The sequence below is a fragment of the Pelmatolapia mariae genome, linkage group LG1 (genome assembly GCF_036321145.2).
Source record: "Pelmatolapia mariae isolate MD_Pm_ZW linkage group LG1, Pm_UMD_F_2, whole genome shotgun sequence".
Lineage (NCBI taxonomy): Eukaryota > Metazoa > Chordata > Actinopteri > Cichliformes > Cichlidae > Pelmatolapia > Pelmatolapia mariae.
Window position 1 is genome coordinate 668712 of NC_086227.1, and position 23176 is coordinate 691887.

Sequence of the window (23176 nt, forward strand, 5' to 3'; positions counted from 1 at the left end):
GTGCTTTATCTATGTTTGTGTGGGGACTTGTTATAAATCAGTCTTCAACCTTTAATCTCTCTCTGAAAATGACTGGGATTAAATGCAGTATAATCAACTTTCCTGAACGTGTGTCTTGTCGTGATCTCCAGTGCTGCCATTTCATAGGATCTCCTGTCCAGGGCTTCTCAAACGTTGGTTGTTTTTATAACTCATCTCACCTTCTGCTCTTGTGTCTGCTGTGATAAGCCTTTTATACTCACCCATTTTATTTCCATTTCTGTTTCTCACTATTTTCCTTAACAAGATTAAACCAGAGTCAATGTATGACTCAAGTATGTGAGGAAGTTCTACACTAATTGGTACCTGCGGTCTTTCTTCTGTTACATACCATAGGTAAAGTCATACATATCAAGACATGTATTCATTGTGAAGCATCCTGATGATGAGTAACCAAGTGTTTCTTCCTGGTCTCAGGTACAGCAGTGATCTCTGCTCCTGTTGTCTTGGGCGCTGTTGGCTTCACCTCAGCTGGAATAGCAGCTGCTGTGGCCAATGGAGGAGTGGCAGCAGGTAGTGCGGTGGCTGTTTTCACTCAGCAGGTAAATAAATAATTAGATGTTTTATTAGGATTTTAACTTGCAACAACATGCAAAAAGAAAAAGTTCATGAAAATATCACAATTTTAGATTAGATAATGACACTATTGTATCATTATGATAATAAATATAACAATGACATCGTCAGTGATATCATTAATGATAACGATAACTAATGATGATGATAAAGATACAGTACACTGTGATCTCAGCAGGACTGAAGTGATATTTACTTATTAGGCACAAAGCAGAAGTATTTCTCAGCTTCTTTGTGTAATGGTGCTGCTGGTGCAGCTGGTCTGTAGCTACTGCTGGAGCAGCAGTGGGATGGTTGGCGAGTTTCATCAGCTGGAAATCATGAACAATACTATATTTGCTTTATGCCGAAACTGGAAGTCTTGTTATTCTGCTCAAGCTTGTTTTCATCATCATCATCATCATAATGAACACATATGATTTCATTATGTTCATTAGGATAAATTTCTATTAAAATGAAGTATTATGGTGCATGTCAGGTTCCAGCGTTTTGAGTTCTTTGTGTCTTTGTGACTTAGTATTGTTATCTGATGTTTAAGGTTCTCTTTGTTATCTTAGTTTATTCCCTAGTGTGCTACTTTAGGTTTCTTGTATTAAGTCATAGTTGTATTAAGTCTCTCTGCCCAGTCTGCATCTCTGTGTATTTCCTGTTTTATTGTGAAGGGCCTTGTCTTATGTCAGTGTATTCCGTTTTACTTCCTCTGGGTCTCGTCTGATTTCTCCTAGCTGTGCTCCCCTTCTGTGTCTCATTCCCCTCGTTATTCCCCAGTGTATTTAAGCCCTGTGTTTCTCTCTGTCAGTGTTGCGTCATCCCTCATTGCTGTGTGATTCTCCCTGTGTGTTTAGGTTCTTCCTTCCCACTTTAGTTTTGCGTTGCATGTCTTTTCCCCTTGCCAGTCAGTAAAGCTGTGGTTTTGAGTTTATCCCTCATGTCTGAGAGTCTGCATTTTGGGTCCAACTCCTGCCCGCACACAGCCAAATCATGACAAAACGACACGACCACAAAATGGACTCAGCAGACTCACGTTTTGCCCCAGAGGAGGAATGGTTAGAGCAGGTAGGGGATTATTACTGGAGGATAATCCACGCTGCGGATCCCTAAAAGAGGCAACTGGAGGTAGTGTTTGTTGATCACTTCCTGTCGTCTACTATATGTCCAGTAAATTTCTTGGACATTAAAGGGTTAAAACAAGTTGTCATGGATTTGAGAACAAGCATCTGTTTTGAAGTGTTTGGCATGGGTGGCCCAGGCAAGGAGGACTCGGCCACCCTTCTAAAAACCCTCGCAGCTTGGTTGGCTCAATCAGTAGCTGCCCAGTTAGTTCAGCCTGTAGCCCAGTTAGCCGCCCGGCCTGTAGCCGTGTTGCCCTCAGCTCAGTCTCCTGTGTCCCCAAAACATTCTCACCCACCCATTCCTTGCAGGGAGAAAGCCTCACCCTAACCCTAGGAGTTTCTCATGAACTGGCTACCTTAGAGACAGTAACTCGCTCCAGGGCCTCCCCAGAGGCTGGGTTTCAGCCCGTAGCTGATTCTGGATCCCTGGAGGCTAAGGAGCCAACTGAGAGTGCACTGTGTTATCAATGCCTGGGCAGAGCCAGTACCCTGCGCAGCTCCAGCTACCTTCATGTCTGCCACAGAACCATATGCTGCTGGTTTTGTGCCCGTCTCCGCTGGGGGTTCTGGAGAGCTCGGCCAGCACTTCCTCGTCTCCGTCCGAGGGGCCCGCACACAGCAAAATCATGACAGTGCAAAGCTTTAAACCTCATGTGTATCATTAGTACAGCTAACTGTGTTTAATACACGGCTACAAGGACAAGACACGGTTTTGTGTACAAGTTTTTTTAAAGATTTTTTAAAGAGAATCACACGGCAATGAGGGATGACGCAACACTGACAGAGAGAAACACAGGGCTTAAATACACTGGGGAATAACGAGGGGAATGAGACACAGAAGGGGAGCACAGCTGGGAGAAATCAGACATGACGAGACCCAGGGGAAGTAAAACTGAATACACTGACATAAGACAAGGCCCTTCATAATAAAACAGGAAATACACAGAGATGCAGACTGGGGAGAGAGAGAGAGAGAATACATGAAGGAGTACAGGAATGCACCAGAACTAACACCACAATATAAGTACAGACACAGAGGGCGACTATACAAGGGAAAGCTATAAAATACTCAGGGAACTATACAGAATACAAGAAACCTAAAGTAGCACACTAGGGAATAAACTAAGATAACAAAGAGAACCTTAAACATCAGATAACAATACTAAGTCACAAAGACACAAAGAACTCAAAACGCTGGGTCGAGAGACCCAGGAACCTGACATGCATGTCCAAAGTCTTGCATGGTATGCATACTCAAGACATCACTGAATGCACACATTAATAAGGCATGTAGACACACCTATCATTCACATTGGCATGCAGTAAAATCAAATGTGAGATCAGAAAACCTTTGAAGCTTTGGTTAAAATTAAAGATGTGTTATGCAAATACCAGTTCACATCTGAATAAATAACAAATATATGTAATATATAAATTAATGTGTCCCCCTGCCTCTAATTTTCCCCACTTTTTAAGAGCCTTGAATAACATTATGGTACAAAATTTTCACCAAAGGTTCAAGTGCAAATAAGCATCCTGCTAAAGCACTACTACTGTACTACAATAGTAGTGCTTTAGCATGTAACACCCCAGTTGCATCTCTAAATATATAATTAGGTGCTTTATTTTATGAGAGAATAAGTTATTTTTTATTGCTGGCAACATATAGTTTTTTTTCTATAAATTCTAATAAAAACTAGTGTTACACATCTAAAAGTGCACTAACAGATGTGGGATTTTACTACACAGGAAAAAGAGGAACATGATGAGTTTCTTTATGTTATCTCCAATCCCTCTTCTTATCAGTTGATGCTCTTACATACACCCACACTCTCTCCATCTCTGCCTTTCTCCTGGGTGTAGGGCCATCTCATGTCATGCTGTGCAGTCCAGAGGCATATCGCCTAGGAAGCAGTGCGAGGGAAGACAGGCATGACGGAGGGTGACAGAGCTGTGCAGCAGCCATGAAAGATGCAGAAAGTTAAAAACCAGAAGACTTTTCTTTTTTGGGGAGGGGGGGTTAAGTTCTACTTAGAGTAAAGCTGAATCCAAGGCTCCTTACTTCTCTTCCTCTTTGTTAAACTCTTCATGAGTGTGATAAATAAAGGTCTGTATGAATGAGTGGGTGAAAGGGGCTTGTAGTATGAAGCCCTTCGAGTGGTTAATAAGAGAAAAAAAGTACAATATAAATGCCACTCTTTATTGTCTAACCAGGCAGCGATAAAAAAGAGTAGAAAAATAGAAATTCACGTTAGTAATTCATAAACATTCATTTAATGTTTGCAGTGATTTATCCAGATAAAAGTCATCTTATCTCTCTGATTATCTTAATGCAAATAATGGCATTAAGATAACTATCAGGATTTCCTTAGCTGGTAGATTTTAGACAACATCATACGCTCACCTGCCTTAATTCTTCATGGCATATATTCAAGGTGCTGGAAACATTCCTTGGAGACTTTGGTCCATACTGACATGATATCATAATACAGTTTGATTTGCTGGCTGCGTATGATCCATCATGCAACTCTTCTATTCCTTTACATCCCAAACAAGTGTCTTTGTGGGTTACTTTTGCCTTCCTCAATTTTAAACAAACCATAAACAATGCAAAGTTTTTGTCTCAAGATTTTTTTTAAAAATTACATCTTCTCACTAAATGCAGCAAACATAGTTTTTAAAAAACATAAAACTAGTTTGGTTTATCAATTAGTAAAATCACAAAAATAAAATAGTCTCTATATTGATGTTTCTAACGTAAAAATGGAAACATTTTATTTACTTTTACACAGAAAAAATGTAAACATAATATGCTGAGATGCCATCTTTATTTAAAAGATAAAACTACTGAAAACTAGCTTTATGCTGTACAAACATATCAAAAATGTGATGAAATTAGTGTAAAATGACAGAAGAAAAGGAATTTTACTGTAATTTTACATTGGTTTGTTTATTCATTAACAGATATGTTGTAAAATTACAGAGGTTTGTCACCACAAAACTGGTGGAAAAATGGTATCAATGTTTTTTTATGAGTGTATAAAATCTGCAAGTATTATGTCAAAAGGTATCATTACGCTAATTTCACAGTTGATGTATTTCATATTACCAAAATTGGTAAAAGTTATAATAATAACAATAGAAACTATTGAACCAACTCTTCCCTCTCATGATATTAAGAGGAGAGTGGACTTGCTAGCAATGCTAATGGCTGAGGTGATGTTAGCAGTTTTAGCTTTTCAGCTACCTGTGCAAAATAATTAGCATTAAGTAGTATGCCTCTTTGGATTTAGACAGATTTATCTGTTTACCTATTTAAATGTCCCCTGTTCCCACATTTGATCTTCTTTCTCTCGGCAGATTCATTATGACTTGTTGGTGGTAAGGGCTCGTGAAAAGGTGAGTTTGCACCATACGCGTTTTAGGGATGTTCAGAAATTACACTTATATTTACGTGAAAACCCTGAAAGATTATATATATATACATACATACATATATATATGGAATGAAATTTGAAAATATAGAATGAAACACTTGAGTATATAGAATGAATGAACCTCATGTTTAGAGTTAAGGTTTTTCTGAATTTTCTGCCTTTACATTTGGCATCAGCTGAACTATTTCAGTATTTTGTAGAGTTTGACAACTATTTTTTTCTGACAGCTGTTCAAACCACAAATGGTACAAATAATTTTGAGTCTATATTGCGTCAACTTGAAGATCATATTTTCATTATTGCAACATTTCTAGCTCCCAGAATATTTTTTAAGGATTTTTTTGGTAAATCTTTTTTTTTTTTTTTTTACGGTGCACATTGTGAGATTTTGTTTTAATAGTTCAAGACCTTATTATGCAGGGGGGTGGCTGTGGCTCAGGTAGAGCAGTTCATGTACTAACTGGAAGGTTGGTGGTTCAGTCGCTGCTGCTCCAGATACTGAACCCCGAGTTGTACCTGATGCATACACAGGAGTGTGAATGTGTGTGAATGTTAGACAGAAGGCACTTGGACATAAAATAACATGCTTGCGAGAATGGGTGTGTGAATGGATGAATCCGGTATGTTGTATTAAGCGCTTTAAGCGCTCAAGTAGACATAAAAGTGCGAAGAAAAGCATTATATTAGAACCAGTCTGTTCACCATTTATCATGCACCCAACAGTAGTGAGATGCAGACTGTTTCCTGGAATGTGCATGCATGGGACACTGTAACAGCATGAGGATCCCACAATGCAATGCAGACATAACACATAATGTACTGAAACATACTCACTATAGCTGAGATCCAATGTCAATAACACTTTAGTTGGAGTGCTCATACTTGATTTTATTGTTTACATTTGTCAATAAATCAGTGGAGCATCTCAAACAAGATCAAACAAGGATGTTTTAGCCACTGCCAATGTGTCTAAAACAAGAATACATAAACTGGGAGGGGCATGCTGGGGACTGTGTCCGATTTTGGAGTTCTAATTTAGACAATACAACACTTTCATAAATGAATATCTTACATCATAAAGTCTAAATTATTTTCACTTGTAAGGTTGTTATTTAAATAAATCTAACTTATACTCACTTACTTTCAAAGCAACTGTTCTAATATCATCTAAAATTGAATCTGCCTGACTCAAAGTCCTTACTGTCGTCCCTTTGGTTATAGTTTGGTCACAGTGTTCTCTTTGCTCTCTTCCTTTTCTGACCTGCGTGTGAATATTGTCAGGATTACTGGGATGAAAACAAGGCCGTGAACCATCCCGATAAACATGACAAGAAAAAAAATCTTAAAAAATGTTCTAAAGGTGTTAAACTTTGATACAGACAACACTGACAACCCAAAAATGGTGGACAAGCCACCTTGGAGGGTGGGGAACCCCAGATGTGTGAGAGCATCCACAGCCTTTGCATTGGGATCCGTCTTTTTGCTGGAGACAAAGGCGTAAGACACGTGAGCGGAGAAATCGACAGTGAAGCCAATGCAGACGGTGAAAATGATCATGGATATGGAATCCAGGCTGATGTCCCAGAGCGCCATGAAGCCGGTCACGCCTACAGTCACTGAACCAATCGAACAAGTCACCAGAAATGAGCAGACAGGGTTAGGAATAAGCAGGAGAGAGACGATGAACATCACAGCTGTGATCACACCAACATTTTTGATCGTGCTGCTCACTACAACATCATACTGGTCAAAGAAGATGAATTTCTGGTCATAGACTAATAAAGAAGCTGCTCTGCAATCAGCTGAGGTGGACCGAAGTGCTTTAAGTGCATAAAGTTCCATGCTGCCACTGTCAATATCAACCATCTGTATGAAAACTCGGGAGGCGTGGATGACATCTCCAGTGATGTTCACATCTTGCTGGTAGAAAAGGAATAATTCAAAAAAATGAGGGAGATTTTTGAGGAAGGCATCTTTATCATTAAGGGTTAAATTATTTGCCTGCCCATACAACAAATAAGAGTCCAGCCAGGATGAAAAAATGTCTCTATCTACAATGTGGAGCCCTTTAAAGTCGTCAATGCATGCCTGGAGTTCGTGCCGCTTGGTTTCATCCCAGTATGGAAAAGGCTCACTGATAATAACCATCACAGATGGCCCATAATCATAGAAATAATGCCTATCCTTCCTGTTGAATGTGTTAACAAGGGAGTCATCAGCTGCCAGGTCGTGAAGCTCAAACCCCTGCTGTACATGGAGGCATCCATAAATGCTTACAGCTAAGTATGCCACAAAGAAGAAGATTACCATTCCCTTGACCCAGGGTTTGATCAAAAATGGGCCGTAGTAATCCTTAAAGAAATAGCTGACTGGTTGCATCTTCTCTGCTCCAGTGCTCTTATCAAAGTCACCTCCCACGCAGCAGATGCTGTATAGCTCAGAGCGATTTTTAGGTCTGTCTGATGGGATTCGCTTGCAGGTCAGCCAGTGCCTGTTGCTGCCTTCCCGCCGCCCATTTAAAGCCAAGAAGGCTCCAAAGAAGGTGATGGTGTAGATGTAACAGAATATGATTGAGGTGCTGGTGTACAAGCAGAAGGTCTGCACGGATGGGAAGTAAGACTTGACACCTATGAAGAACTTGAGAACATCGGTCACAGCGGTGATGGTGATGGGCATGATGGCTTCTTTGTAAGTGTGAGCCATCCTCTTTGAGACCGGGTCATTCACATGTGTGTGCTGCCAGTCAGACACCATTATGAACATGTTGTTCAGACCAATTCCTGGAAAAAAGTGATAACAGTTCATGATAGTTTTACGGTACTCACATGACTCACATGCTTATAAATTAATAAAGTCACTACCTTATAAAACACCACTGAAACTTTTTTTATGTTGTCACCTTTATTACTTTTATTACACTTTTAATTACTTGGCTGGTTTTGCACTTCCAGCTAAAAGCTAAAACTAAAGTGTGGAAGGAAAGAAGCCAAGAGTGAATTTTTCTCACCAAGTAAAAGGAAAACGGCATTTGCGACGGTGATAACAAACGGCACTCCAATGTAAAGCAGCAGGCCAAAGCCAGAGAGAACTGCCAACACAGAGGAGAGGATACCGAAGACAGCCACCCACATCTTGTTCCTCACATTGTCCAGCCTGCCAAGGAGGAATAGATTGTATTTAAATCCATACAGATGATAAAGATAACAGTGAACTGAGGGCAAGGTCCAGTTTTTCTGAGCAGCCTGTAAAGGATCACTGTTGGATGTTTTATAACAAAACAACTTCCTAAATATGATCTTTTATTGTGAATGTTCTTACAGTTTGTAAAGTGAAGCTTGTAAAAAAAAGCCTCTTGTTCATAGTTAATACAGAGGTAGCAACAGTTGACACAATCTGAGCCATAAACCTGATAAACAACGGCTATCACACTTTCTAAAAATGTCCCGTCATAAAAAGAGAAACAGAAGGTAAATATATTGGCCTGATTGTTAATTATCTTTCCCTGTTACCCAAGTTATAATGAATGGATAGAAATGAATGGATAGAAAAAGTGTTTGCTTCGGTGAACCAAAAATTACTATTCATCTGTGGTGATTTTAATATTGATTTGCTAAACCCAACAAGGTTAAAAGCCATTGATGACTTTACTGACATGATGTACAGCTTATCACTATATCCAACAATAACAAAGCCAAGCAGAATAACATCACATAGCGCCACTATTATTGACAACATTTTTACTAATGTCATGGATTTCCAAATTAATAGTGGCCTGCTTGTCTGTGACATAACTGACCACTTACCAGTTTTTACTTTGTGTGACTGTGATTTAAAAAAAATAGATACCAAGATTACGATAGCAAAGCGAACAATAAATGAAGAAGCAATTCATGCCTTCAATTTCGATTTAGCACAACAAGATTGGAGTTCGGTGTATGAAGAGTCAGATGTGGACAAGGCTTATGAAAATTTCCTAGATATTTTCACTATGTTGTACAATAAACATTGTCCTGTAAACGAACACAGGACAAAGAAAAAAAAGATAAAAAGTCCTTCGCTCACAAAAGGAATCATCAATGCTTGCAAAAAGAAAAACAATCTGTATAAACAGTTCATCAAAGTAAAAACAAAAGAAGTGGAACAAAGATATAAAGCATATAGAAATAAATTGACTGATATTATAAGAACGAGTAAACAACTTTATTATAGAAGAAGATTATATGAAAATAAAAACAATATAAAAGGAACTTGGGATGTGTTGTTACGACCCCCTCTGCTAGGCGTCAGGGGGGGAGAAACATACACAAGCCCTCTCACGAAACCGAGTTAATAAAGGGTTTTATTACAAACATTAAACCAAAAACCGACGGGGCTGTTCAACAGACCACCGGGGAAACAATTAATACACAATAAAAAGAACAGGCAAGAATAAAACTAAGGATTAACTAAGGTAGGCTGGCGGCACACAAAATAAAAGCTAAGGGTTAACTAAGGTGAGCCAGCAAACACAAGACTCTTATAAAACTAAGGTCGGCTGAATATCAGAGGTTACAAACACAGTTCAAATCAAACAACACTCTAGTAAAACTAGGGTCGGCTGAATATCAGGTGTAACACAGCAAACAGGTTTAACAAACAACATTCACATGCAAGGCAGACGAGGAGGACACTGCATGTTCACTTCAGAGCAGCAGTTCCCCATAGTGTGAAGGATCATCAGCCTTTTATCCTCCCAGGTGCAGACAATCAGCCAGTCAATTGGTCTTGGAGTGGTCATGGGATCTCCAGGCAGCCAATCGTCCGCGAGGTCTGGCACACTGCGATCTGCATAAAAGAAGGCTGGCACAGGACTCCCAGCAGCCAATTGCCCACAAGTCATGGCACACTTGGATTTGCATGAACACAAAAGGCAGTCTCACTCCCTCCAAGGCCCAGGGCCGTAACACCCCTCCCCTTAAAATACAAGACTACGTTTTGTAGACACAGACTTCAATATTCGTGATAGACAACAAAACAAGTCATACTCACACCCGGGAGAGGCCATCAGCTAGCACATTTTCTGATCCTTTTATATGCCGAATCTCCAAATTGTACTCTTGTAGCAGCAAGGCCCATCGCATGAGTCGTTGATTGTGGTTAAACATTCGGGCAAGAAATACAAGTGGATTATGATCAGTGTACACTACAACGGGTAATGTGCCAGACCCCAAGTACACATGGAAGTGCTGAAGAGCTAGCAACAGGGCCAATGTCTCCTTTTCAATGACGGAGTAGTTTACCTGATGCTTGTTAAACTTGCGGGAGAAGTAACAAATGGGGTGGTCCAATCCCTGCAAGTCTTCTTGCAACAGTACTGCCCCAGCCCCAACAGCACTGGCATCAACCTCTAATTTGAATGGACGCGTCAAGTCGGGGGCAGTTAACACGGGAGTGTGGCATAGGAGGGCTTTTGCACTTTCAAAGGCATCCTGACACTCATCAGACCATAGGAAATCAACCTTAGGGCTTAGCAGGTTGGTCAACGGCTGGACTATGGAGGAGAAGTTTTTACAGAAGTTCCTGTAATAACCCACCATTCCCAGGAATCTGCGCAACTCCCGCCGGGTGGTAGGCGTGGGATACTCCATAATCACTGCAACCTTGACGTTAAGAGGTCGCACCTGCCCGCGTCCCACCTCTCTGCCCAAATAAGTCACTGTGGCCTTAGCAAATTCACATTTAGCTAGATTGAGGGTTAAAGAAGCCTGAGCTAAACGGTAGAATACTTGGCGCAGAGTGTACAAATGGTCCGACCATGTTTTAGTGTATATTACCAGGTCATCTAGGTAAACACTACAGTTGAAAAGGCCATAGAGGACCGTATTCACCAATCTCTGGAATGTCGCGGGTGCATTACACATCCCAAATGCCATGACAGTGTACTGCAAAAAGGTGTCAGGCGTTACAAAAGCTGAAATGGTTGAAGCACGCTCGGTTAAGGGGACTTGCCAATAGCCTTTGAGAAGGTCTAATTTAGTCACGTATTGGGCCATTCCAATACTGTCCACGCAATCCTCAATTCTAGGGAGTGGGTAAGAGTCAGGGACAGTAACGGCGTTTACTTTACGGAAGTCAGTGATAAAACGAGGTGAACCATCTGGCTTCGCTTCTAACAAGCAAGGTGAGCTCCAGGGGCTCTGACTGGGCTCTGCCAAACCATGTTGTAGCAGATACTCAGTTTCTTGCTTCATCAACAAACGTTTGGTGGGATTTACGCGATAAGGGTGTTGTTTGATGGGCTTTGCATTTTGAACATCAATGTCATGTTTTAGCACTGTGGTTCGTGTTGGCACATCGCCAAATAAACAGGAGTACTCATGGACCAAACTAGCTACGTCTTCTTGTTGCTCGGAAGACAGGTGATCAAGCTGACTCCGGAATGATTTTAACACTTCAGAGTTAGGCAAGCGAGGCTTAGAACAACCGGAGTAGTTCAGTTTTAAACCATCAGCCTCGTCTGTGCTTTCTACCTCTGAGTGACTGAAGACGGCCACAGGAGCACAGCTCCCAGTGGGTTTTGGTTGGGGTCTGGAGTGGTACAACTTTAACATGTTTATATGGCAAACACGGGACTTGCGTCTTCGATTTGGCGTGCCGATTATATAATCAGTTTCTCCTACTCTTTCGCATACCTCATAAGGCCCCTCATACTTAGCAGAAAGAGATGATCCAGGGAACGGGGAGGAGAACAAGTACTTCATCTCCTGTCTGGAATTGTCGTTTGACAGCAGCCTTATCATAAGTGCGTTTCATTTTTCCTTGTGAAACAGTGAGGTGCTGCTTAGCCAGCACATTAGCCTGACTCAAACGTTCACGGAAATCTTGCACATACTTGGTTACTCCCACTCTAGGGCTCCCTTCTGGGATCAAAAGTTCCTCTTTTATTGCTTTAAGTGGGCCACGAGGCGTGTGGCCAAACACTAGTTCAGAGGAACTGAACCCGAGTGACTCTTGGACGGCTTCGCGAGCAGCAAACACCACAAAGGGAATCCCTTCATCCCAATCCACTTTGGCCTCTAAGCAATATTTGCGGAGCATGGCTTTTAAGGTCTGATGCCACCGCTCTAAAGCTCCTTGGGATTCTGGGTGATAGGCAGAGGACACAACCTGTTTGATTTGTAGGCTTTTAGCTACTTGCTTGAATAATTTAGACTGAAAGTTAGAACCTTGATCTGTTTGAATGACTTTAGGCAGGCCGAATGTAGAAAAAAACTTAGTAAGGGCTCTCACAACTGACCTTGCTGTAATTTTGTGCAGTGGAATAGCCTCAGGGAAACGTGTAGCTGCACACATAATGGTGAGTAAATATTGGTTGCCCGACTTTGTTCTTGGTAGTGGACCTACGCAGTCTACTATGACGTGATCAAATGGTTGATCGACTACTGGGATGGGACATAATGGTGCAGGGGGTATAACCTGATTTGGTTTACCTGCAAGTTGACACACATGGCAACTACGGCAGAAAGCTGCCACATCACGTTTCATGCCAGGCCAGAAGAAGTGTTTTAATAGTAACTGATACGTTTTTGTGATGCCTAAATGTCCCGACCACTGGCTTTCATGAGCAAGCGCCAGGATCTTTGACCGATACAGCGTGGGTATGACAATCTGCTTAACCTTACTCCAGTCCACACTCCTAGCACCCAATGGAAACCATTGACGCATTAGCACACCTTGTTCTATGAAATAGGCTTGTTGCTCATTCTTAGCTTGCTCAGCACTTACCACATGCTTAAAACATCGCTGCAACGTTTCATCAGCCAACTGGGCCGCCGACAGATTTTCTCTGGTTAAAGACAGTGGTATTTCTTTTACAGATGGACCAGGCTCCTCAGGGTTTTCCAAGTCTGGGGAAGACAAAACATTGTTTTCGTCAGGTAACGCGGCACTCTCCTCAGAAAATGAGGTCATCAACACAGAATCAGCGAGGGTAACGTCGCCATCTTTACGGGCTTGGGCACGAGTAACCACACAGGCTGGGTACAGCTTTGGGGTCACAGCAATATCTAGGGCATCAGAACTGAGGGGCTTATCCAGCACCTCCAGACTAGGACGTACTAATCCGCCCGCAATATCATTTCCTAGCAACATGGCCACCCCCTCTATGGGTAAGGTCGGACATACTGCGACAGGGAAAAATCCCATAACGAGCTCTGATTTGATATAGACCTGGTGAACGGGTCTGGGAGCATAACCCATGTCTATTCCACGCAGCACAACATTAAATCCGCATGCACTGTCTGCTGAGAAAGGTAAAGCACTAGAAAGGATTAGGGTCTGAGACCCTCCAGTGTCTCTCAGTATGCGCACAGATTTTAGATCAGTGGATTTATCAGTTAGTGACACAAAACCATCAAAGATAAATGGGTCAAAACAAGGGTCTGGCACCTTACCACCACAATCAAGCACCTCTGGATGGGACGCTGCTTTCACAAAGGCAACACCTTTGGGTTGCTGAGAATTCACTGTTTTGCGTTTCAGGGCCAAACAGTCCGCAATGACATGTCCCGGTTTATGACAGTAGAAACACTCTCGACTCTCTTTAGAGCCTAAGGATTTAACATTGCGAGCCTGCTGCGCGGCACTAAACTGTGACTTCTCTTTAACCAGAAAAGAGGACTTATGGGTGAGCACATACTCATCTGCGAGAACTCCTGCAGTTGCTAAAGTGGTTACTTTCTGCTCATTCAGGTATAACACTATACTCCCTGGAAGACACTTTTCAAAATCTTCCAGCAACATCAATTCACGCAATGAATCATATTCACTGGCTTTTGACGCAGAGCACCACTTGTCAAAGAGGATACCTTTTTCCCTGGCAAACTCCACATACGTCTGGGAGGGAAGTTTCCTCTGCAGCCGAAATTTCTGTCTGTATGCTTCTGGAACCAATTCATATGCTTGCAACACAGCTGATTTAACACAAGAATACTCCAAACTATCTTTTAAGGGAAGCGCAGCTACCACCTCTTGGGCTTTTCCAGTCAGTTTACACTGTAATAAAAGGGGCCAGATCTCACTAGGCCACTGCAAAGCACCAGCAATGCGCTCAAATGCTGCAAAATAAGAATCCACCTCAGCCTCTTTAAAAGCAGGCACTAAAGAAATGCACTTACTAATATCAAAAGGAGAAGTGGACGAGGAGGTGGAACTGGAGTTGGCAGCAGAGATAGATGAGGCTTGAGACTGAGCCTCCAGCTCAAGCTTTCGCAGCTTAACGGCTTTGTCTGCCTCTATCTCCAGCCTTCTTATTTCGAGCTGAACCCACCTGTTCTGGGCCTCCTCCTCGGCCTCCAACTGGAGCCGTGCCAACCGCACCTTTAACCGGGCCCCGTCCCGTGCTTCCGAACTTCCAGAGGAAAGGGGATCATAGCGAGGGAGCGTGCGCGGCGTCTTCCCCCGCTCATCTCCCACACTGTCATGACCCATACCATCTTTATGGTCCCCCTCAAATGAGGAAGGTTGACTAGGCTCACCAGAAACCACAGGCACTTCAGGCAGATCAGGGACTTGCATTAGACCAGCCTCCACCAACTCGTCTACTACCCGCGCTTTCAGGTCACTCTTACGGAGTGTTTTTGAGACCTGTAGCTTAAGGTGTTCTGCAATTTGCAGCAATTCGCATTTGCGGCAGGGCTCAAGGAGCACAACAGATGGAGCTTTTAAAAACTCCTCTAAACAAAATGGAGCCGACATGGCGCTCAAAACAGGGAGGAGGGCAGAAGAAGAAAATAAAAACACAAAATGGAGCAAAACACACGATCTCTCTTTCAAATGGGAATTCTCCTTATGGGAAAAAGGAGATCCCGGACGAGCCCCCACTTATGTTACGACCCCCTCTGTTAGGCGTCAGGGGGGGAGAAACATACACAAGCCCTCTCACGAAACCGAGTTAATAAAGGGTTTTATTACAAACATTAAACCAAAAACCGACGGGGCTGTTCAACAGACCACCGGGGAAACAATTAATACACAATAAAAAGAACAGGCAAGAATAAAACTAAGGATTAACTAAGGTAGGCTGGCGGCACACAAAATAAAAGCTAAGGGTTAACTAAGGTGAGCCAGCAAACACAAGACTCTTATAAAACTAAGGTCGGCTGAATATCAGAGGTTACAAACACAGTTCAAATCAAACAAGACTCTAGTAAAACTAGGGTCGGCTGAATATCAGGTGTAACACAGCAAACAGGTTTAACAAACAACATTCACATGCAAGGCAGACGAGGAGGACACTGCATGTTCACTTCAGAGCAGCAGTTCCCCATAGTGTGAAGGATCATCAGCCTTTTATCCTCCCAGGTGCAGACAATCAGCCAGTCAATTGGTCTTGGAGTGGTCATGGGATCTCCAGGCAGCCAATCGTCCGCGAGGTCTGGCACACTGCGATCTGCATAAAAGAAGGCTGGCACAGGACTCCCAGCAGCCAATTGCCCACAAGTCATGGCACACTTGGATTTGCATGAACACAAAAGGCAGTCTCACTCCCTCCAAGGCCCAGGGCCGTAACATGTGTTAAATAACTTAATTAAACAAGGATCTTCTGGAACATCATATCCTGAATATTTCATTGATGCAAATGGTGAAAATCACAACATGAGTAACATTGTTGATGGGTTCAATAAATTTTTTATAAATGTTGGCCCTGAACTAGCAGCGGACATCCCGTGTCAAAAAAATGAGAATATCAGTAATATAACATCAAATCCCTTTTCACTGTTCCTCTCAGCTACAAATGAGCAAGAAGTAATAAATATCACATTAAAATGTAAAAGTAAGTCTTCAATGGATTATCATGACATAAATATGTCTGTAGTCAAACAGGTTATTCTGAATATTGCTAGTCCTTTAACATATGTCTGTAATTTATCATTTCAGTCCGGCTGTTTTCCAAAAAAAATGAAAATTGCAAAAGTAATACCACTATACAAAAGTAATGACAAACACAGTTTTACCAATTATAGGCCTATTTCTCTACTGCCTCAATTCTCAAAAATTTTAGAAAAACTTTTTAATTCAAGATTAGAAAAATTCCTTGAAAAACATCAAATAATAAATGTTGGTCAGTATGGTTTCAGAACGCAAAGAACCACTTCAATGGCAATAATTGAGGCAGTAGAAGAAATTACTAATGCACTGGATAAAAATAAATATGCAGTTGGTATTTTTGTTGATCTCAAAAAGGCCTTCGACACAATCAATCACTCAATTTTATTGGATAAATTGGAAAGATATGGTATTCGAGGGAAAGCTGGTAACTGGTTAAAAAGTTACCTAACGGGTCGGGAACAATATGTTAGCATAGGGCATTACCATTCAGAGAAACTTGGTATTACATGTGGTGTTCCCCAAGGGTCAGTGTTGGGACCAAAACTTTTCAATGTTTACATAAATGATATTTTTGATGTTTCTCAAGTACTTAAACTCATACTGTTCGCAGATGACACCAACATATTTTTCAGTAGCGATGATTATACTGATCTTGTAATGACCGTAAACAGGGAGCTAAAATTAATTTAAAAAAATGGATGGATATAAATAAATTATCATTAAATATAAATAAAACTAAAGCAATGTTTTTTGGTAATTTAAAATATAATATAGAATTACCAATTATCATTGAAGGTGTACCAATTGATAATGTGAGTGAAAACAAATTTTTGGGAGTCGTAATTGATAACAAAATTTCATGGAAACCCCACGTCAGACACATAAAAACCAAAATTTCCAGAAGCCTCGCAGTTTTGAACAAAGTGAAACCATACCTTGATAAAGATGCACTTCGTACTCTGTACTATACCCTGGTTCTTCCATATTTTACATATTGTGTGGAAGTGTGGGGGAACACATATAAAAACACAACTAATCCATTAGTCACAGTACAGAAACGAGCACTGCGTATTATTCACAAGGCTGGTTATCTAGATCATACTCACAAACTCTTTCTTCAGGCAAAGTTACTTAAATTCCAGGATCTGGTTAATTACAATACATCCATAATCTTGTATAAAGCCTTTAATAAACTTCTACCGGTAAATTTACAAACTAGATTTGAAATTCGAGAAAGGGCTTATAATGTGAGAGGCTTCGGAGAATTCAAATTACCCAGAACTCGAACAACCCGTAAAGGTTTTTGTGTGTCTGTATGTGGTGTGAAAATCTGGAACAGTCTGAGTTTACAACTGAAACAATGCAAAAATATTCATAGATTTAAATTCCTCTACAAACAGTCGGTCTGGTCACAGTATACTCAATGATGGTTTTAGTGTGCTCTGTAATGTCTGTTCTCTTACCATTGCTGGTATGGATTCCAAAAAAAAAAAAAAAGTGTGTGCGTATGTATGTACATATATGTACATGTGTGTGTAGATATATATGTATGTATGTATATGTATGCGTGTTTGTTACTATGTAATTATTATTGCCTGTTACCTGTGGTAACGCAATTTATAATTAATATATTCTGTATTCAGTTATGAAGGTTCTATTTGTTGTTTGCGAGCTGCCGTTGAGATGCTTGCATGTGCCCGGGACTGATGATGGGTTTGTTTGGTTTGCAACGATGGGCGTAGCTGCGGGAAGCTTATTGTTTTTTGTTGATGAGTGAGTATAGGGGTGGGATTTAATAAGTTTTCTTCGTCCCACTCCTTTTCAGGTAATCTTTTGGGTTTTTTTTGTTTTGTGCACTTTATGTTCAATATATGTATTTTGTTGTGCCTGAAATGAACAAATAAATGAATGAAATGAATGAATGAATGTTATATTCCCTGTAGTTTATTATTACCCGGTTAAATATCCAGGAAAAAAATATGTGCCATATCACCTTAAAAATCTGTGGAATAAGATTATAAAAAAAAATCTACATTTAAGCTAAATGTAGAAATGTAGTTTGTTTAAGAAAAATATGGAGGATTTCATAAATGTTTTTCAAATTGTATCTTCAGAAAATAATCATTTGGTAAACACGGACAGTTGTATGTTAACCTAACATGTAAGTTTGCTCTAATAATATTTTTATGTAAATTGAAAAGTAAGTAAGAATTTTACTGATTAAGTGCAGAGTGTGTTACTGATTAATTAAAGTTGGTTAGTGATAATAAGTCAAAAAACTAGTAAAGACTCTACAGTAATACAGAGAAAATGCCTTTGAGAAGGCACTTGATGACAGTGGGAAGAAAAAACTCCTTTTAACAGGAAGAAACCTCTGACTGAACCAGGCTCAGGGAGGGGCGGGGCCATCTGCTGTTACCAGATGGGGGTGACGGGAAGAAGACTAACTGTGGAAGAGAGTCAGAGTAATATTACCAATGATTAAATGCAGTGTTGTGTATAAACACAGCGTGATTGAGTAAAGATTAAATATTTGGATGCATCATGGGAGCCTAGAACTATTGCAATGTGACTAAAGGAGGATTCAGGGACACCTGATCAAGCCCTACCTATAACTGCTGTCAAAAAGTTTTAAACTAATCTTATAGTAGGCAGGGTGTCAGTCTCAGAGAACAGAGGACATTTCACGTGACATAAACTGTTTTTAAAAACACTGTTCACCATACGATCTTCTGTCTTCAAACGGTTTGAAGATAGAGGCATCAGCTGCTTCGATTATGAAAAATGGAACCAATGTTTGGGAAGAAGCTGACTGGGCTCTGATAAAGTTAAAAAAAAAAATGCTGTGTGTAACTGTGAAGCTCTAAATTTTAGTAATTGAGATTGTGTTTCTTCAGTTGGATCACAAATCAAAGTGCAATAACAACTTTTGCAAGTACAAAAGATTTAAGTGAGACAAAACTAGGCCAGCAGCTTCTCTCTTTGTCTAAGCTTCTGGCTGTAGCTTGATTTTCAACAACCAAGCATGTGAGTCTTATCAGTGTTTAATAGGAGGGGTGATAATTTGCACTAGTTTTACAGCAACAGGAGCTGGGCACCTTGTAGTAATTGAATCAGTCATTAACTCCTCTACATACCAAAAGTATTATAGAGTCAAATGTGAGGCTAAAACTGAAACTAGGTCGTGAGACATTCAGATCCAGGCCTCAGCCTGACTGAAACGGTGGGACTTTAAGAGAGTTGTGCGTAGATTTCAATGAGCTGAAGCAATGTTGCAAAACAATTCCTGCTAAAGGTGGTTTTACAAGCTTCTGAATCATGGGGGTGTAGCTAGGTTTCCACACACTGATTCAGATTCAACTTCAGCTTATGTTTTGTTAAATTAATAAAGACACTGTTATACATTGATATGAAATCCTGGTTATTGTTCACCTCAGGCTGTATTTCCATGACTGTTAAGGACCAGATTAGTTTTATATTGTCCTTAGAATTTAAAGAAGGTCTATTTCTTTTTACTCGAACTGTAATTATGAATTCAAACTTCTTAATCTACATGAAAATAGCTCAAAACAATAAGTAATTTTAAAAGAAATTAAAGTTAATTGTACTGCACTACATGTAACCTGACTGGGTCAGTCTCATGTTGATAAATTATAAGCGCTCTGCATCCTGGATTTTGCCACTTACTGCGTGACGGTTGCTGATCACTTCTTACCTCAGGCAGGATATCACAGAGACGGTGACAGCACAGGCATAAGCGATGAGGAATAGGGGGAAGCCATCTGTGGCGTGGCTGTCAATCTCATCCTGCTTGGATTTCGAGGTGTAGTAAGACACCTACAAAAGAGCACAGCAGAAGGAAGTCAGCTTGAGCATTTAAGTCACAAAAATGATTGCACATGGAAGTCCTGGCAGCTGTTACATCAGTGTTACTCAACAGTTTGGGTTTAAAAGGACAGTTCACCCATAAAAGTCAAATATTAAGATTTTTCCTCTGGTCTGTAATGCTTGCCTGTTCCTCCACTTAGACCGTTTGGATTGAATTGCCCAGTTTTTGGAAGTAAACTGTAGAAAAGTTTATCTTCTCATGAATATAATGGCACTACATGGTAGCAGTACTTTTAAAAGAAACCCAGCAGAAATGTTTCTTGCTCTTCAAATGATACAATGTTGGTCCAACAAGGAAATCTTCAGACCTTGTTATGAGCATGTTTAATGTTGGAACACATCTGCAACTAAAAGAAATGTGTGCATAGTTCACATTACAACCATTTTCAGGTTATAAGTGACTGTGTTATTCAGGAATACTTTCTTAATGGCTCAGTTTGTGATTATTCCATTTTTGTAGTTTCCTTTCATCATGAGATCAAGAGCTTGATCCGCATAGCCGGCAATAAGTCAGACTCGTTTCCAGTGCATGATGGGCTCTGCCAGGGCTGCCCTTTGTCATTGGCTCTGTTAGTAAATTTTATGGGCAGAATTTCTAGGCCTATCCAAGTGGCGGGAGGCTTTCACTTGGGTGGTCTGAGAATCTCATCTCTGCTTTTTGCAGATGATGTGGTTCTGTTGGCTTTATCGGGTGATGGCCTCCAGCTCACACTGGAACGGTTCGTGGCCAAGTGTGAAACGTGGGAGTGAGAATAAGCACCTCCAAATCTGAGGCGATGGTCCTCAGGTGGAGTGCCCACTCCGGGTCAAGGATGAGATCCTGCTCCAAGTGGAGGAGTTTAAATATCTCGGGGTCTTGTTCATGAGTGACAGGAGAGGGGAGCGGGAGATCGACAGACGGATTGGTGCTGCGACTGCAGTGATGCGGACGCTGTACCGGTCCGTCGTGGTGAAGACAGAGAACTGAAAGTAAAAGCAATGCTCTCAATTTACCGGTCTACGTCCCTACCCTCACCTATTGTCACGAGCTGTGGGTAGTGACCGAAAGAACGAGATTGCGGAAAAGAGAAAAGAGCTTCCTCTAAGAGAGGACTCCGCTTGGCCCACTGAAGACTAAAAAAGTTATTTTCCAAAAAAATACAGGGGGAAGACATGAACTAGTTTGTGCATAAAGTGAGAGAATATCAATGTCAAACAACATAAAAGTAAAGTAGAGATTCCTAAATCATATTTTGTTAAGTTTAACTAAATAAAACAATTCCATTTCCACATTATGAAAAGGGCATAATAAGCTGTTAAACCATCACTGATAATGACATTATGAATTAAAAACACTGTGACGAGAAATTTTGTGGGGGCGTTTTTGCAAGACTTTGGTATTTTTATGTAGTTTTTCCCTGCTGTTGGTGAAGAGAACAAACAACATAAAAAAGGACAATAAAAAAAGAAACAACCACTCAGTGTGGCTGGTAGTTTCCCACTGCTGATGGCACACGCTTGACCTTCACCCAAACTGTCTTTCACTCAAGTAGAACATTAAACCGCACAATGCTTCCAAAATTTACAGCTGACTCCGAGCTTTTTTGTCAGAAAGCTTTTGGTGGCACATTCCAATGAAGAAAATGTTTGTAGTTTCTAACTCCTTTGAAATCTTTCTGTAGCCCATCTGTGGTCAGATATATCTTTCTGTGATCATTTTATGTTGTTTTATTTTTGTGATTGAGGTCATTGTTTTTGCCCCAATTTTTGCAACCATGTGACAGGAAGAGTTTGGGCTAGAAGCACAAGTTTGCTAACACATATACTTGAAAACTTCTTTTTTTTTCAAAATTTATAAAAGATTTATAAAAAAAATAATAATACTCATTACCAAACACAAAAAGCATCATTTGATGGCATTGTTAAAAGTATTTTTGGCTTTTGCAAAGCATTTCAACAGTCATTTGAAAAATAGTTAATCGTAAATGCACATCGAATAAATACACCCAAGAATCTCTGTTTGCGTTTAAGCATTCAGATACACTAGAGTGGTTATGTTACTTGCTTCAACCTTAAAGTTTAAAAAAAGAAAGAGTAATGATGTGATACTCACATAAATGTGTTTGCTGTCTGTGTTGTCTGATAGGAGCTTTTTAAATTCTCTCAGCCATAAGTTTGAGGCTTCAGCTGTGCTTTCCCGATCATCTAAGTAGTAGAAAAGTTTGACAGCTTCAGCATTTCTGACTGAGCCGCTATCATCTGTAATAACACCACCCAGCACTGCACCTAGAAAGAGTGGAGTAGCTTTGTGTATGTGGACTGGATAGGTGATGCTGGTCTGATTGGTTAGACTGTAGCTGAGGATTTCCAGGATGATGTTTGAAACACACTCTCCGTTGGCTCTGGCACACAGTTCATTGAAGCCCAGTCTCCCATTGTCCACAGTGATATCAAGGATCTTATTGTTAAGTGAGATGATGTCCTCTAAAACACGTGTGTCCAGTAGATTACGGCTGTTCCTGGCCACAGCAATGAGGGATGCAAAGCTGCCCTTGTCATACTGCCTGTCTTCAGAAAACATGGAGTAATTGTAGGGAAAGTTTTCTTTCACAAAGGCTCTGGTTGCCTTTGAGGGTCCTTTAGTTGGCGTAAACTGGCGCTCAAGACCATTGTCCTGTCTTCCCTCGAGAAAAATGAAGCCCCCGCTGAGTGCTGCTGAGAGTAACACAGGAACCATGAAAAAATATAATGGATAGGATCCTACTTTTGATCCGAGATTTTCAAAAAGCCGTGACAGAGGCTTCGTCAGGCAGTCAGTGCGTCTAGAATCCATCCTTAGTCTTGCAGGGCAGTGACACAGATCTGTTGTGACTGCATCCTTATAAAGGGTGTCAAGATAAGCTTAATCCTAATACTTATTGCTACCCTTATTCCAGGAAAAACAACATGACATGCAAATTATTCAGTGTTCAGTTTTTATTCTGTGACAGTAAAATGATAAGGCAAGCCCTTAAAATGATAAAAGGAAACAAGCTAATTAGTGAACCTATACAGCGATTACCAAATGCTGACCTCGCTCTGACTTAATGAAAATAACCAGGGGGAAAAAAAATCTGATTTTATTACATTATGTTGCAACTATACCTGCAAAACTGTGCCTTAACTATGTGACTTTATAACTAAATTACTTTGTAGTTGTATCATGTTACTAAAATTACTTAAGAAGACTCAATGCTGAAGACAAACAAGCTCATAAAAAAAATCTGATTCCTTCTT

General features: G+C 40.6%; 1 protein-coding gene across 1 annotated transcript; it reads right to left on the reverse strand.

Moving 5' to 3' along the window:
• Positions 1-6094: 6094 nt before the first annotated feature.
• On the reverse strand, positions 6095-22733 carry LOC134628031 (patched domain-containing protein 3-like). Its single transcript, XM_063474660.1, has 4 exons — positions 22014-22733; positions 19749-19870; positions 8172-8317; positions 6095-7944 (listed from the first exon to the last, which is right to left on the reverse strand). Exons 1-4 carry the CDS (start codon positions 22731-22733, stop codon positions 6380-6382), a joined length of 2553 nt encoding a protein of 850 aa, XP_063330730.1. The 3' UTR covers positions 6095-6379.
• Positions 22734-23176: the final 443 nt, after the last annotated feature.